The sequence below is a fragment of the Zeus faber genome (assembly GCF_960531495.2).
Source record: "Zeus faber genome assembly, chromosome: 4".
Taxonomy (NCBI): domain Eukaryota; kingdom Metazoa; phylum Chordata; class Actinopteri; order Zeiformes; family Zeidae; genus Zeus; species Zeus faber.
The window spans coordinates 27,512,650-27,530,456 of NC_137191.1; the positions used below are offsets into that span (position 1 = coordinate 27,512,650).

Consider the following 17,807-nt stretch of genomic DNA (forward strand, 5'->3'; position numbering starts at 1 on the left):
GTGCGTGAAAATCTCAGTAGGGCAGCAGTTTCTGAAATACTCAGACCAGCCCGTCTGGCACCAACAACGATGCCAGGTTCAAAGTCACTTAAATTCCCTTTCTTCCCCATTCTGATGCTCGGTTTGAACTTCAGCAAGTCATCCTCACCATGTCTACATGCCTAAATGCAATGAGTTGCTGCCATGTGATTGGCTGATTAGCTATTTGTGTTAACAAAAAACTGAACAGGTGTACCTAATAAAGTGGCTGGTGAGTGAGTGAGAGAGTGTGTGTGTGTGTGTGTATGTGTATATACACTGCTCAAAGAAATAAAGGGAACACTTAAACAACACATCCTAGATCTCGATGAATGAAATATTCCAGTTGAAAATCTTTATTCATTACATATTGGAATGCGTTGAGAACAAAATAACATAAGAATGATCAATCGAAATCAAAATAATTAACCCATGGAGGTCTGGATTCAGAATCATACTCAAAATAAAAGTGGAAAAATCAGATCACAGGCTGATCCACCTTCTGTGGAAATTCCTCAAGACAATACAAAATGAGGCTCAGCAGAGTGTGTGGCCTCCACATGCCTGTATGCACTCCCCACAACATCTGGGCATGCTCCTGATGAGACGACGGATGTTCTCCTGAGGGATCTTCTCCCAGACCTGGATCAGGGCATCCCTCAACTCCTGGACAGTCTGTGGTGCGACGTGGCGTTGCTGGATGGAACGAGACATGATGTCCCAGAGGTGCTCGATTGGATTTAGGTCTGGGGAACGGGCAGGCCAGTCCATAGCATCAATGCCTTCGTCATGCAGGAACTGCTGACACACTCCAGCCACATGAGGCCGAGCATTGTCATGTATCAGAAGGAACCCAGGGCCCACTGCACCAGCATAAGGTTTGACAATGGGTCCTGAGGATCTCATCCCAGTACCTAATGGCAGTCAGGGTACCTCTGGCTAGCACATGGAGGTCTGTGCGGCCCTCCAAGGATATGCCTCCCCAGACCATCACTGACCCACAGCCAAACCGGTCATGCTGGAGGATGTTGCAGGCAGCAGAACGTTCTCCACGTCTGTCACATGTGCTCAGTGTGAACCTGCTTTCATCCATAAAGAGCACAGGGCGCCAATGGCCAATCTGCCAATCCTGGTGTTCTCTGGCAAATGCCAATCGGGTTGCATGGTGTTGGGCTGTGAGCACAAGCCCCACTTGTGGACGTTGGGCCCTCAGACCACCCTCATGGAGTCAGTGACAGTTTGGGCAGAAACATGCACATTAGTAGCCTGCTGGAGGTCAATTTGGAGGGCTCTGGCAGTGCTCCTCCTGTTCCTCCTTGCACAAAGGAACAGATAGCGGTCCTGCTGCTGGGTTGTTGTCCTCCAACGGCCCCCTCCACGTCTCCTGGTGTACTGGCCTGTCTCGTGGTATCTCCTCCATGCTCTTGACACTGTGCTGGGATACACAGCAAACCTTCTTGGCACAGTGCGCATTGATGTGCCATCCTGGATGAGCTGCACTACATGAGCAACTTCTGTGGGTTGCAGACCCCGCCTCATGCTATGCTCTAGTGGTGAGGGCACTGGCAAAAATGCAAAAGTGACCAAAAATCAGCCAAAAAAGATGAGGACAGGGAAATGGTCTGCGGAACCATTCCTTTATAGGGGTTGTCTTGCTCATTGCCTCTCATTTCCACCTGTTGTCTGTTCCATTTGCACAACAGCAGGTTAAATGGATTCACAATCAGTGTTGCTTCCTGACTGGACAGGTTGATATCCCAGAAGTGTGATTGACTTGGAGTTAAATTGTAATGATTGTGTTCCCTTTATTTTATTGAGCAGCGCACACACACACACACACACACACACACACACACACACACACACACACACACACACACACACACACACACACACACACACACACACACACACACACACACACACACACACATTTTTATGTCTTCAGTCGCTCTAGTGTTTTCTAAATGTAGTGAGGATTCTGCTTGACTACAGGACCAGAGGGAAATGCTGAGAAAAAGCATGAGATGTGTGCATAACTGTTTCCTTACGTCATGGTGAGGCTTATGGGAGTAACTGTGTGTCAGGCTCTGTGCATGTGTGTCTATCTGTGGGTGCGTCTGTGTCTATGTAAGAGCGTGTTCTTGACTTTGTCAAAAAGCTAGTAGTAGTAGGTACTTTCTCAGTCCACAAAGAGGCAGAACGAGTGTAAAGAAATGGTTTTATTTCAAGCTTACTTGAACTAAATACCTTCAAGGGCTTTTTTTCTGGTTGAATTCGTACCGCACTGGATCTCTGTATACTGTATTTACTCCATAACTTTCACTTATTTCCCCTCATCAGTCAACTAAAATCTGTTTCTGAAGAAATTTAGGCGAGAAATAAATCCATTTGCTGAATCCCCACTCATATTAGACCTACAAGTAATTTCAAAGTTTTTAACGACTTTCGTGAGGAAAGGGCACGCATCGGGAAACCGCACAGGGATTTTATGTTTCATTCAATTAATAAAAAATACATCCACAATAAACAACCCCATTTTTATTGGCTATTTTTTTTTATTTTATTTTATTACCACTGAGTTTAGGTGGGCTGGTTCCCGCAGAGGGATGAGACTTGACTGGGTCGGACTGTCCTAAGTGCACCAGGGGCGAGGGACCTTGGACTTACGTCTGGACCAATCACTGTGCACTTACTCCACTGAAGGTTCCTCTTGTGCCCTTTAGTCCCTGCTCTGGAGTCGGAGCTAAAAAAGTCCCTCAAGAAGGGAGTTCTAAGAACTACGATTGTTCCTAGTTCTTGCAGTGCCGACATACAAAAGAAAAAAAAAAAAAAAAAAAAAAAAGCTCTATGAAAAACTTCCTGCCGTGTGGAATCGCCTCATGTCTCACTTTAAACCAAGTACTGATTTAACAAGAGCCTAAAACCAACCATCTGTGTTAAAATCAGTTACTTGTCAAAAACACATTACTGAAATGTATGTAGTGACTATGGAATTTATGTACACCAGTAGGGAGTTCCATTGAAAAATAATCACCGGGTGTCATGACATTTCACTGCATATATGTATGACCATATGTATATGTATGTGACAAATAATCTCTTGAACTTGAAATAGGGCATAGCTCAAAAACACAAGAAATACTCGGGTGGCCTTACAAATAATAAACAAGTATTATTAGATTAGATTCAACTAATTGTCACTGTACATAGTACAAGTACTGAGGCAACGAAATGCATTTCTCTGCATTTTACTCATCCTAGTAACTGATGTATCTAGGAGCAGTGGGCTGCCATAGAGCGGCACCTGGGGAGCAGTTAGCGGGTTCAGTGTCTTGCTCAAGGACACATCGGCACACGACCAGAAGGAGCTGGGTATCAAACCGGCAATCTTCCGATTACTTGACAACCCGCTCTACCTCCTGAGCCACTACCCCTGTATTGTACAATTTACAGGAAAAAAAGTGAAAACGGCAGCATTTTTAACTAAAGGACAATGAATGAAGAAACAAACTAGTGAACTATTGTAAGTCAACATAATACTGGACCTGGAAATTAAGTTTTGTGTCAACTTTTTTGTGTCAAAGCAGGAGACATGATACAAAGAGGGAGATGAGAGACTGATGGCGATGCCAGGAAAATCAACAACAAAGAAACAGAAGAGCACAGACAAAATTACAGAGAAAGTGAACCACCTAACCAACCAGAGAGCATAATTGCTCATTTACAAATTTGCAGTCCTTTAAAGACAAATGTCTATAATTTGCAGGTCAACAACCATGTTAAGATGCAAATATTAGGTTTCATTTTTTCTAGATTTTCATACATACAGTGAAAAACCCTGCTAAGCGAGAGTCAGTTGCAGAATTGAGCTTCCACAAACCACAAACTGGCACTATTGCAGAAAGGAGGGTACCAAGCCAGGGATTAGGTCCCACAGTTCCTGGTCAGCCTCTTTATGTGAAGTCTTCCATTGCTGTGTGCATCAGTAACAAATAACGTGTGTGTGTGTGTGTGTGTGTGTGTGTCAAACAGAGCATGAGAAGCCAGTATGAAGGGTCCAGTGATAGAGATGAAGATAATGGTCTTCAGTCTTTTCCAACCAGTGACCACAAGAGCTTCCTTCTCACCCTTCAGTGGTCTCACAAGTGACACTGATCAAAGACAGAGAAAGCGGCTTGAGGATTGAGCAAGTCTTTGGTCTTCACTTTACTCTCCTCTTCTTTGTTTGGCCTTTTTTATGCTATTGCCTGCTGTGTGTTGGGCCAGGGCAACACAGAGACAGAACCCAGATGTAAAGGATGAAATGTGAAGGTTGTTTTTTGCCACTTTGTCTCATTTCATCTTATGTTACAATGAGGGCCATTGGAGACTCCAAACATATACTGTACATGGTACTTGATTTTAGGAAACAAGTCCCTTGTAAAGCTCTGACCAAAAAGTGGAATCAGAAATCCATCTTCCAATTATCTGTTGAGCCCATCTGGCTTAAAAACAGACACGGTGATGGGGCAAAATTTATCTTCTAATGCTTTTGGTCTCTGCATCTTTGGCTGCTTCCCATGTAAGGAATGTCCAAACAGTGTAGTTGTGAAGACGATTTTTACATCTGTTAAGTAAGTGAACTTTACCCCAGGGACATCAAGGCACCAAAGCTAGTATTAGGGTTGGTTGAAATGGCAAGCTTACCCAGTACAAAGCCTTTAAAAGCAGTCAGATGACACGCTGCATTAAAACAGGGTGCATAATAGAACACTGACTTTGGCTTGTTTTACCACCAACACATGGCAACTTTCATGACCTGCTGATGCAATCCAAAGGGAAACCGCGACAGACGTCAGGACAAGATAAGGCCATGTGTGTGATGTGTGTGTACTGAAAAGGTTAACCAAGGCATCTGTTTGCAAAGCAACTTTATTGGGACTACTTTCCAGTAAGACTCTCCTTTAAGTTTGCGACTACTTCCGTGTCTCAAAATTTGTAAATATAGGACCTCGGGGAAGACTGCGTTGGTGCATACAGAGCCATAAAAACATCTGCCGCTAGAGATAATTTTTTTTGACAGTTATTCTTCAGTCTGTACCACCTACAGAAGGCACCAACTGTTTTCACATTTGGTTTAAGTCAACCCATTGGCTGTATTCTCTATAGCTCTTGCCACTGTACAGTGCCTCGTCTGCCTTTCTGCTACCACCTGCTCTTTTAAAGGCTACAGCTTGCAAATACAGGACGAACAACTGCTGACATATTCGGCTGTGGTACTTCCTGTGTGTGTGTGTGTGTGAGAGAGAGCGATCCAAAGCAAGCCACCACTATTGTGCCAGTGTACACAAGCTCCAAGCCCCAACATCTTCAGCAAAACAACAAACACCTACAGCACCTGACCCTGGAGACCCACATGACAATATCAGCACACAGCAAACAAGGTGACGAAGCACAGACCCACAAGACACTGATTCAGATCAAGGCCCCTCAATTTCACAGCAATAGGCACTCGGACGCCCCCAGATAAGATTTTGTCTCTGGGACGCTCATCTGACAAGATTTTTATTGTTGTATTGACATGATTTTGTCCCAAACGTCCATACTATAGTTAGGGCAATAACAGTGAAAACGGGACCAAACCGTCATTTTGGGGGACATTCTCCACGGTGACGTTTAACTTCGCATCATTTTTGTTGGGGGACCCCGAGGCCACCTCTTGAAGGGCGCCCGGGTTGGCACCGGACTCCATATTGAGAACCACTGGATGCCAGTGATACATTATTACCAGGAAGCAAACTATCCTTCCCCCCCCCCCCCCACGTGCAAGAGAGTACAATAGCGGTAACGTAGAGAACCCAACATTTTGAGCGGCCACAGGGCGCGACACGCGAGGCTCCCGAGTATTCGGGCTACGTGTGCCTGCGCACATACACATTCCAACTTGTTGAACTCACCTGGATGGAGTCGTTCGCCATGGTCGCACTGGCCGGGCCACAAACCGGCGAACGCTATCTCTTTAGGGGCTTCAAACTCACTGCCGCGCGTGGTGTCAGTCCCTTCAACGCAGCGTCCTCTTCTTGAGAGTAATTCCAATTCTGAAACCAACACACACACACACACAGCGTTGGCCCGAAAGCAGCTCTGTTAGTCGGAGGTCACCGGCAGTGGATGTAAATGGTTCATCGCCACAACGGCACACGGCGGTTAACTCCGCATTGTGTGGTCGCGAACTGGAACTGGCGAACTGAGACCGGTCCCCAGCCTCCCCGAGGACGAGCTTCGGACCGACGTTAGCCCTCCCACGCAACGCCAACGCTTTCCAATGGTCCTCCTTTCACCTTCGCAAGTATCCGTTAGATTCCCCCCCCCCCCCGTCCAGAATAAGTCCAGTTAATGGAAACCGCCGAGAAGCCGAGTCATTGTTCTTGACACTCTCCGGTCGCATGCGATTCAACAGCTAGCCACCGAGGGAGCCGTTCAAACAAGCCATGCCTTCATCCGCGACGGACATCAGATGGTCGGGACAAACCGTGGAAGTCTTCTCTCTCACACGTCCATCAAACGACCCTGTCAAACCCTTCTCGTTTGGGCTTTTTGTTTGTTTGCTTTTTTTTTTTTTTTTTGTCCTTTCGTCGCAGACAAAAGACTTGTCCCGACCCGAACAATTCCACCCTCAGGTCGAGCGGCGTTGAACGTGCTTGCGGGGGAGAGAGGAGGGGGAAACCCCGTTGAAACCGTCGGGCGTCGTTACGATTGAACCGGTTGGAAGAGTCCCGTTTGAAAGGGGCTCATGAGGGCGGCGGCGGCTGCTGCTGGTGCCGACGGGAGGGGACGCCGACTGCACTTCGGCGGAGCCGCGTGCTGCGTTCCGGCAAATCGGAAATTCGGGACTCGTGACCTCCGAGCGTTCACAGGAGCGGTACGTTCAGATGGGGGAAACGCGGACGCCCCGAGTTAATTTGTTGCGGTTTATTTATATATCTCAATAGGCAATAGCTCCCTATCAAATAGTATCCCACAGCGTGTAGATATATTCTGACAACCAACGTCTCCGTCTGCCATTCTTTACATATTGTCGGTTAGTACGACGTCTGGGAAGTCGCCGCCACGATCGGAGATCAAAGCAGGTATAAAGCAGATAAAAACCTTCAATAATCCCAGACCGTTTGCCTCGAAGGGCCCCATCTTTTAGACCATCTTTCCCAGAGACAAAACGACATCAAATCAAGTCAATTCAATGTGTAAAGTGAATTCGAAACCGAAACGACACCAGACGTTGAGGAAGGCGAATTGAACAGCAATATAAAGCGTTGCTGAAGGAAATGGAAGTGATTGACGGTCATTACTTTTTTATTTCCGAGTTGACTTGAATGCACTATAGGTACAGGTCTCGGGGACGCGCCCAAAATGTGTCACGTGACCAACCGACGGTTATTGTCCATTGCAACTTTTTAATGAATCAACTGTTGATTACGTCAGTTCAGTAGTGTGTTGAGTTTATTATTATTATTATTATTATTATTATTATTATTATTATTATTATTATTTAATAATAACGGCAATGATAAAAAAAAAACATTATTTATAATACTGTTTGCTTTGTATGACAAGAGTGGCTTGTGAAGCGTGGTGAGAGTGACAAGGACAGACAATTTTGTGTGCGAGCACTTGTTTTAATTCAAGTGAAAATCATTATGGCCGTTTTATGGCACGATGCATTACATACATTTCTACATATGCTCCCTGTTATTCTGTTCCATCCTCTCGTGTTTTTTTTTTGTTTTTTTTCTGGACAGAATGATTGGGTTTTTAATTCACACAATTCGGTGGAAGGTACCTCAAAGATCACACAAAACCTGCAACTGCAATTTACTCACAAGGACATAATACATTTTCCTATTGTTTTTGTTGGTGCACATGAAATTAAATTCCAAAAGAATTATAATAATAATGTAAAAACCGACACTGCTTCATTATCAATATTATTCTGCCATCATTTATTTACATGCTGGTTTAATCTATAAACAACTGCTGAACTATTACTTGTGTATGGTGATACAAGACAGTCAAACACACAGCTTTATCCAAGACATTTTAAGTTTATATAAATTGACAAACGAGCACAAAGGGATAGATGATAAAGATGGACACTATTCTGTGGCGGTCTGCTTGGCTGTGCTGTAACTAGATTTGAAATAAAGCTTGGATTGTGCTTCATTTGCATGTTTAATTTGCATATTCTGCTTACAGGGAGTGGGTAAGAGTGTGCCAGAAACACCTGTTGGCCATTATAGTAGCCAATATTGCCCTTATCAAATAGATCTTGTTGGTCTGTTGGCCATTTTAAGTAAACATAAATACACGAAGGATTTGTTTTCCCTTTATAGTCTATTATTGAATTATTATATGACGTGGGGAATTATTAACTGAAGTTAGGCTTAAAAATACACGCTGCAACGTGTTTAAAAGTTAGTGCAATGGTATGCTTTGTCTCGAATAAAAAAAACAACTTTTTTATTTTATAAAATCGGATGGAATAGAACTAGGATAACAATTAGATGCCGAGTATGGATATTATTATTATTGCGGGACGAGCTTTTCGGTGACTTTTGGTAACGTCCGAAATCGAAAAGGAAAGCGCGTGGTCAAAGCGAAAACGTCGTTTTGCTTTACAACAGAGCCTGTGATTGGCCGTCTCTATCTCTGGCTGAACCAATCAGATGTCTCATTTCACGTGGCAGCGCGCCGTTTTGTGGACGATGGAAGACTAATATTGTATGAATTATATGATATATATCTATATAATATTAAAGTAAAGAAACGAGACAGGGAAGTGGCGGTTATAAGTAAGTTTCGATGTCCACCATACATATTTAGCCCACCATGTTGTGAAAACTGTGAAAACTAACGAACGAACTAGCGAACTAACGAACTAGCTAGCTAGCCAACGTTAGCACGTTGTGTTAATTGAAACCATATTCATTTAAATGGTGGCAAAATATTTGAAAGCGTATTTGTTTTTACTACTACGATAAAAAAAGTGAAATAAGCTTTTTGTTATATGCTTAATTGATTCATATTAAGGAAAATCACGCAAGTAGATGACTCGAGACATGAACTTTTGAAAGTACAAGACGGATGTATAACAAATACACAGTATGAATGCATAATATAGAACTAATGAAATTAATGATCATAATACACGAATAAATGAATAAATGCACACGTTTATTTGGTATATAAATGCAGATCATTTATAAGGTCGTTGTTTTTGAATGGAAGATTCGCTCGTGTTGCCAATTCGAACAATTGCAAGGCTGTACTAATTCATCGTTTCCAGCCAGAATGCCAGCTTTTTGTACCCAGAACCAGCCCTAGGCCATAATAATAATAATAATAATAACAATAATAATAATAATAACAAACACAGTTCTACACGTTTGTGACGTTTTGTGACGTTTTGCGTGCGCGTCGAGGTGTTCCGTGGGACTGTCATCTCGTAAGAGTCGAGGCGCCGCACTGAGACGATGGATTGTGCTTTGGCTCCCCCGGGCGGCGATCCCATGCACTGCAACACAGAGCCCACGCCGCCGCGGCTGGACGACAGCATGCTGGTGGACGACAGCATGCTGGTGGACAGGGACCTCTGGGGAATTGAAATCCAGCTCCAGTTCCTTATAATTAAAGCCAATGAAATAGAGAATCACATTGAAGATGTGTAAGTAATGAGCTAGTTGCTATAAATGAGTGAATATAATGATATCTGTTCAGGAATTGGTGTAGAAGTTGATGGTTAGTAGGCTCTAGCAATAAAGCATGTTTATAATTATACAGTATATCTGTATAGCTGATTTTTTTAGCGCAAGTAAGGTTATCGTAGTATTTTGGCATTTTTGCACTGATCATTAGGGCAGACATTCGTTCACATCAGTATGAGAACCAGACCGTTGCATGAGCATAGGTGTGTATCGTCCATGTTTTTTCGTTTCTGCAGAGAGGACGGTATGGAAAATGAGCCGTTCAGTGCCATGGTGAGAACATTCCTTTACACATGCAAGCCTTACTTCAGCTATCTGGAGTCCAAAGCCCGGAGCAAACTGCCCGGGCAGCCCCCGCTGGCCCCTTGCAATCGGTCCAGGGCAAGTGTTTCCCCCTTCAAATAGAGAATGACTCAGATTGACACTTAAAGGATATAATGATGTCTGACGCTGTATTCCTGCACTCTGTGTCCAATGTGTGTGTGTGTGTGTGTTTGGGGGCAGCTGTTAGATTTCTCTCAGCAGCTGTGTGTGAGGTTGGAGCAGCTGGTGAAGGCCTACGCCAACCACCAACTCCTCTCTCTGGATGAGACGCAGACAGACAGGTACACACACACAGTCTAGTGATATCCGTTTCTTTATTTTGGCTCTTCTTCACCTTTTAGCACTGCAAAGATGCTTTTTGTCAGCGCTGCTAGGCCTCTAAGTCCCAGCCATTCCATCGACAGCTGGGAAGTGCCCAGTGCAACCAAACATTTGTGCTTCTAGCCACCAGTAGCATAACACAAGACGATAGTTTTATTTTGGGATTTATAAATATTGAGATCTAAGGATGAATAAACCCCAAATGCTTCAAAATTTTGCCGAATTTTAGCCGCTTCACCAATCACACTGCCATTATTGCCAGGGCTGGGCAATAGATCCATATCATCCTTTATGATCTTGTGATCAAATCAAGATACTAAATTAACGTACTGGTAAATATGAGCTACAAATTCTCCTCATACATGGTCTGGAAAACATCTGAAATCACCATACAAAATTAAATTCATAATATATTCTTCCATATCGCCCAGCCCTGCATCATTCTCACGGTCTTTCCCCTTCACCTACTAACATCCACCCCCCCCACCCCCATCTACCCCCACCCGCTAGTCTGTCTCACTTCTACGTCGGCCAGTGTCAGATAGACAGGGTGAGGGTCACCATGTTCTGGTACTGCGAGCCGGCGCCCTACCTGGCTTCCGGCGCCTCCGGCCACTACAAGCGCATGCGCTGGAACGTGGCGAGGCTCAGAGATGGGCGGAAAACCGACGAAGAGGAGGAGGAGGAGGAGGAGGAGGGAGAGACGGCTGGAGACACAGAGTAGTGAGGCTTCAAACAAAGACACACAGAGAGGAATTTGTTTATTATCACTCATCCATTACTTATCTCACACTGTAAAGCCGGCTTCACACCGAATATGCATCAGACAGTCGGATCCTTCCCCGTAGTGGTTGTCGGGTGAACTGCGTCTGGGCTTCGCATCACAAAATATCTCTGGGAAAATAGGAGGGGCTCATTTTTTCCAGTACAACAGCGAGTAGTTTGCCCATCTGGACATTTACCAGTTTCCATGAACGAGAGTTTAAAACATCCCATTTCAGGGATGCAAACAACCCCCTTTTCGGCGAATGTCGCTTTTTGTCCTGTCAATTTGGGTGACTTGTGTGAATCGTCCAGATCCAAAGAGGTTTTTTTGGGGGGGGGGGGGGGCATGGGTGACGGATGAATCTCATTTACGATTCCTGCAGTGTGTTTCTGGCACGCTCATATGAGTGAACTGCACAGAGCAAAAAATGATGCTCATCTGTCAAGACCTTTTGTGTGGACTACCACCACAAGTATATTTCAGACCTGTGGTTAACACTGGAGGACCTCACATTACATCACTGGGTTATGTGGTTGTTTACTCTAGTACTTCCTTTTTATTAAAGCATACAGCACAGGCCTTCGTCACATGCTTATATGGTATTACAAATATTTTTTCTTATTTTTCTATTCTATACATGGTTTTGAATGCCTGCTTTATATAGTGTTTGCAAAGTGCAAACAAAAAAATGCACACAATGCACTGATATAGACTAAGATTTATTGATAAGTGAATATTGTGACTTCCAGGGGTAACGTTAATAATGTAATTTTATATACGTGACTGATTTCCGAAGGTTTAAAGCCCAGTTCCAATAAAAAAAACAAACTTGACTCACGTCACTTCCGGAAGTACGGTCAGACCGAAACTTGTAAGAGCTGAGGAATTTGAACGCATCCTGGAGCCTCAATCGGATGCGGAAATTCCACACAGCAACGTGTCACTCACAGCTTTAGGAATGAATCGACAGTTTAGTTTTTGTTGTTTATCATATTCGGTGTGAAGCGAGCTTAACACCTGACTTTAAAAATTCATTAATTTACCTCACATGCTAATAAAACATGGCCATGTAATCACACTTGCTAGAAATGCATACTGAACATATTTACTAGTGTAATAATGTTAAATCTTGTTCGTATGGAAAGTCTAGGAAAAAGTAAATTATCAATTATTTTTTGGAGTGTTTTAGGAGTTTGGGAAGATTCGTACAAACTATGAACTGCCAAGTTCTACTGCATTTTATTTTGAAATCGCAGATCCAGGTAGAATCTCTGGCTGCTGTCGAAGATAATTCATTTTTCACATTTTTTTTCCCCATATGAACCAAATGGCGTTTACTGTACAGCTAACCTAAGCTTATCCTCATAGATCTTCCCGCAGCTTTCCCATTTTGAATTAAAACCCCTCACATCTGATTTCTCTTTTTTATGTACGTTCGTGCGTGACTCAGCTACTTCCTGTGCTGCGAGGACGTTCCCGACGTCGAGGATAAAGGGCAGCTTGTCATTGTTGGCAACGGGATGAAGATGTGGTCCATCGGCCAGTGGGTCCAGACGCACCCGGACCCCGAGACGAAGGACATCTACGACTGGTACCGTCATTTAATTGTTAGAGGAGATTGCACAATTATCTCGGGGTGAAGGCAGCGGGAGAGAATATAGCATGCAAAAGGAAATGTCAAAAGAATTAAGAGTGTTCACGACAAATAGGTTTAAATAGTAAAATCAGTATCAGTGTTGGTCAGTACCTCAACCAGTATTAAGCTGAATATCCGTACATAATCTACAGATACTTTACCACTTTACACAAAATACATGTTATAATATATATATATATGTGTGTGTGTGTGTGCATATAAGACTGCAATAATGTAAGTACAGGAGTATTGAATGTTTTATCACCTGAAGCCACAATTTACTTACGGACAAAATTGTGGTGAAAAACTAAAATTACCAATGTAAATCCAGTATTATGTGCGTTTGTTTTCCCACAAAACTCAGTATCCGCAAAACACATGATGTATTCTTTGTCTTGTTTACACATCGCAGGATCCTCTGTGAGGTTCCCCGGGCCAAGTATGTGAAGCTGCTGTGTCTGGGCAGCGAGGAGCCGTCTGTCCGCAGTGCCACAGATAGCCTGCTGGGGGCGCTGTTTCCCTAAAAAAAATAAACTAAACAAAGAAGACGCGGCCTGCTGTAGAAGAGTCTGAGCACCTTCTCACAGAGCTGGGCAGGGTTCTGAGGTCTGACCAGAAAATATAGTTATACAGGTGTAATGTAAGTATTAAGTGAAATTTTATATATGTTTAAAATAAGTATTACATCCTTCAGCACTGCTCAATTGATTGTTTTACACTTTTATTGTACCAGTGTTCACTGAGTCTGTTCATTTGTATTACCTGTGTCAGGTTATCCACAGCCAGCCTTACACTTTATGTATACATATTTTGTTAGAATCAATTTTTTCCGAGCCTGTTACCTTTGCAACAATGTTTAGAGGTGTTTTAACATTCATAAAACTTTAAGCGTTAATTTTGTTCAATCTGTTTGAGAAAAACAAAAAGTGGTTCTTACAAAAAAAAAATCATTTTATTGTCAATTAACAGAGCGCATTGAAATAATTACACAGAATCACAGATTTTGGCCTTCACAAAGTCAAAGAACACATGGGAATTATTACATATGTAAAAGGAGCTGCCGTGATCCTTCAGTCACTTCAGTGTTATACAAGGGACTTGCTTCATTTTAAATTACAAATATATACAGAAATGGGGGAATCCAGCACAGCAGCGTACAGCTGAGAGGTCGGTGCTGACATGAGACCTTAAAACTGGTTTTGCGGACTTGTGTGTCCGCTTGTCTTTTTGTCATCGAACATAGTTGTATGTAGATTCCCACCATCCACTGACTACACCATTTTACTTAAAGCAGACCATAAAATGACTAGCATTTACAAGCTACACCCTTCATTTTAAAATCCTATGAATGGCTCTTCAATGGGCTCACACGCCTCTAGACAGCACTACAGTACAGTTAAATTCCAGTGGACTGTCCCTTCATTACAGTGAGCAGGCTCATTACAGTACTTTTTTTATAGGGTTTAGGATGTACTCTAAAAACCGCTAGCTTTTTTAGCAAACGATGCTCATGGTTTGTTAAAAAAAAACAAAAAAATGAACAAGTCCAGCTTGGCCAATAATGTGTTTCCGCGTTGTGCGTCGATCCCAAAGTGGGATGTCGCAAACCAATATGTGGACCCTGACGACTGGAATGTACCAAACAACCTCTTCAGATTCGAAGCTCGCTTATCAGAGGCTTTACATCGGCTTTGATAAGACACTATGGATATAGAATAACAGGCATTTGCATAGGGGAATTATATTTTGCTGGATCCAACATTTACGGGGCCACGTTTTGTCGACGGGTCGATGAGGTTGAACTGCAGAGTGCAGTGTCACAATCGGCTCATTGGTCAAAAGGTTTGTCAATCTTCAATTATTTTGTTTAATTCTTAAACACATTGATTAAGCTCTCATCCCCCATCACTCAGTGAGTGTAGGAAGACGTATTTGAACAGAGGTGCGTGTCACTAAATACCAATTTGTAACACAATTTCTTCTACCCTTTTTACCTATGGGCAAACCTAAACAATTTAAAACATCGTTCACCAGCCTCACAGGCAAGGCCGACTGGATATGAAAGAATTCATGAGATGGTGGACATTACACACCAACGTAGAAAAGACTAGAATGCCTCCGCACCCCTTTCGTTGACAAGGACAACAGAGACCACGATTGGAATCGACGTCAACATTCACAACCAGAGAGACGGCCGACGCCGGCGTACCATAGTTCACAGTTTTGACAATAAAATACATCCACTAAAAAAAATCAATTCACCCCTACCCCCAGAAGCCTACACTTGGGCACGGAGGCCTCTGGGATGTCACGGCCACACTCACAGCATTATCGGTTTCAGCCCAGAGTTGGTGATCTACTTCATTCAGCTCCTTGTACAGTGTTAAGTCCCTCCAACAGTCCAATTTGAATCCATCCTTCATCATGAGGGTGTCGTTTCGTCAGTGACTGGGATTGAGGCCAGATATTTGGTGCAGAACAGTGATTTGGACCAGCTGCCACAAGTGTCCCGCAAAACTTCAAACCCCCCCCTCAGTATTTAAAACCTCCATCTTACCACCACCGGCAGGTCTGGTTCAACGACACAACCTGTTATACATAGGATAATTCTGTAAATGTAACAATAATGTTCATAGAAATACTTGGGAATATACCCACTTATCAAGGTTCTGAGAGAAGCCTCATTTTATGCCTTGAACGCCATTAAAACCAATGCTCACTACACTTGGACGACATTTTGTGATGCATATGTGACAAGGTGTGAAATTTTACCTTTATCTTATTATTCAACATTTATTTCTATGAATTATACCGGTAACAGATTCCGGAAAGGGGAGTAAAGCAGTGTTTTCTATCAAAGACGGTCCCCTGCGTAGAATAAGTAGTCTCTACATCAGCAAAGTGCATTTTAATTGAGATCTGGGAAGCTGGGTTTAAGCCTGTCCCTTTGGGCGTCGGTCAGTAGAATTTGTCAGTAGCAGAGCACCTCCATTGTAAATCTGAAAGTTTGTGACACAAAATGTAGTACTGAGCGTTTTGACTTAAGTTCAAGGGAGTATATGTATATAAGTGTAAATAAATGATACCCACTTTCTCTCAGCTTGAAAAAAAAAAAAAAAAAAAAAAAAGGTATTTGGCACAGTCGGTGTGTGAGCGCTGCCAATCTATTTGGCAGGAGATGGACATGCTCAGTTCAATACGGTCAGTGGAGCGGGTTAATAAAATGGTTGTGATGTAAATCTTAAAAACTACTTAAGACAGGTGCTGGGTTGCAGTGCAAGGTCCTATTTAATTTCATGATGTACTCGTCTGCTCGGACCCTGGTAGCTTTGTGGTTTGGCGAAACGCCGATTTTCGTGTGAGAATTCATGTTCCTGAAACGTGTATCCACCAACAATGTGTTTGCTACATAAAAATCTTAAAGTGAATATTAAATTACTTAACGGGTGTGTGTATCAACTGCTCAGTAGACTGGTGCTAACGTGTGCTCATACTCAGTTCAGGAGGGACTGAGTGTATAACTCAGGTGCTTAAAATGTACGAGGAAAAAAAAGGATAAAAACCTCGAAGACTTTGGCACATGCTCTACAGTCTTCCACAGAAAAAGTAATCGACGTGGTGACAGAAGAGTGACCTCCCCTGAAGAAGGCCGTAGAGGACGTGCCGAAAGGTCCTCGAGCTCTGTGTAGTTTAATAAAGATACCCAACTGGAGACTGGTTGGTGTTTTCTTCCAATACTGAATCTGTATCAAAAATAAGCGTGTGTCTAAACATTTTCCTTTCTCCTGGAGCCGCTCAGTGATGCGTCTCTAGCTCCACCACTGTCCACTCTCCCTGCGGGGAGCTCCCAGGTGCCTCGGGGGAGAAGCTGCTGACCGATGTGACCGTGGCGGACGGAGGGGTGAGGGGGGGCAGCAGGCTGGGCCACATGCTGCTTTCCAGGGGGCTCAGCGTGCCGCCGGCACCCCCCGGAAGCAGCAGCAGCGAAGGGCAGCTTTCACCGGTCAGCAGCAGCGTCTGGTTGATCAGCTGCTGGACGATGTCCACCTTTCTGCCCCAGTCCAGCTCACGGGACACGGGACACTCCGGGGACGCCAGGAAGGGAGGGGTGGCTGAGTCTTCCCGCTCGTCCTGTGGGGGGCGTCGGGCTCTGCGGGGGGAGTCCAGGAGAAGACTGGGAGGAGCGGGTGAGGAGGGAGGGCTCTGGGTGGAGAACGAAGAGTCTGGGTCTTTGTCGTCGTCCGAAGTCACCCTTTCCAGGTGAGCATCTGTCTCGGCCGTTGAGGTCTCTTCTTCAAGCTTCCCCTGCTCTTTAACTCCCTTCAACTCTTCTTCTTCTTCTTCCTCCTCTTCGCCGCTGTTCTCCAGAGCTTCGTAGATTGTGCACAGGCCCGAGGAGGGGGACAGCAGCACTGTGCTCTGGCCTTTCTGAACCTGCTGCTGCTGTTCCAGCTCCTGCTGCCACTGCATGATCTGCTGCCTCTGCCGGAGCTCTTGCTGCTGCTGTTGCAACTGCAGCTGGAGGATCTCCCGCCGCTTCTCCTCCTTCCTCCTCTTCGCCTCCTCCTTCTCCTTGTTCTTTTTTATCTCCTCCTCAGCCTCCTCCCTCCTCTTCCTTTGCTCCTCCTCTTCCCTCCTCTTGCGCTCCTGCTCTGCCTCCTCCGCGGGCCTGGTCCGCTGCTCCTCCCTGCGCTGCTGGAGCTCCAGCAGCTGCCTTTGGTGCTGCTCCAGCCGGCGGAGCTGGGGGCTGAGCGCCTGCAGGCCGGGGCTCCGGGGCGGGAGGTCGGCACAGCTCAGCCTGGCCGCTGGGATCACCGTGTCCCCTCCCGGTGCCCTGAGCAGGTCGGTGTGCGGTTTCCCGGTGTCGCACAGGGATCTGGTGTGCAGAGCGTGACTGCGGCGGTAGTGCGGGTGCGCGCCAAGGCCTGCGTGTGAGAGGAAGCGTAGGGGGAAGAGCATGGCAGCGAGGGGTTACACAACAAGAGTGACAGTGCTAGCA

The 17,807-nt window shown here is 44.6% G+C and overlaps 2 protein-coding genes across 2 annotated transcripts in view; one reads left to right on the top strand and one right to left on the bottom strand.

Moving 5' to 3' along the window:
* pkn1a (protein kinase N1a) overlaps nucleotides 1-6,832 on the bottom strand; it is a 64,665-nt gene extending 57,833 nt beyond the window's left edge. The window contains exon 1 of the mRNA XM_079998472.1: nucleotides 5,958-6,832. Coding sequence (XP_079854598.1) covers nucleotides 5,958-5,978 — 21 coding nt within the window. The 5' untranslated portion in view covers nucleotides 5,979-6,832. The remainder of the gene's footprint in view (nucleotides 1-5,957) is intronic.
* A 2,698-nt stretch (nucleotides 6,833-9,530) lies between these two features.
* cUnh19orf67 (chromosome Un C19orf67 homolog) lies at nucleotides 9,531-13,332 on the top strand (the record flags this gene model as incomplete). Its single annotated transcript, XM_079999525.1, has 6 exons — nucleotides 9,531-9,721; nucleotides 9,998-10,142; nucleotides 10,266-10,366; nucleotides 10,917-11,129; nucleotides 12,623-12,763; nucleotides 13,221-13,332. 6 exons carry the CDS (start codon nucleotides 9,531-9,533, stop codon nucleotides 13,330-13,332), a joined length of 903 nt encoding a protein of 300 aa, XP_079855651.1.
* Nucleotides 13,333-17,807: the final 4,475 nt, after the last annotated feature.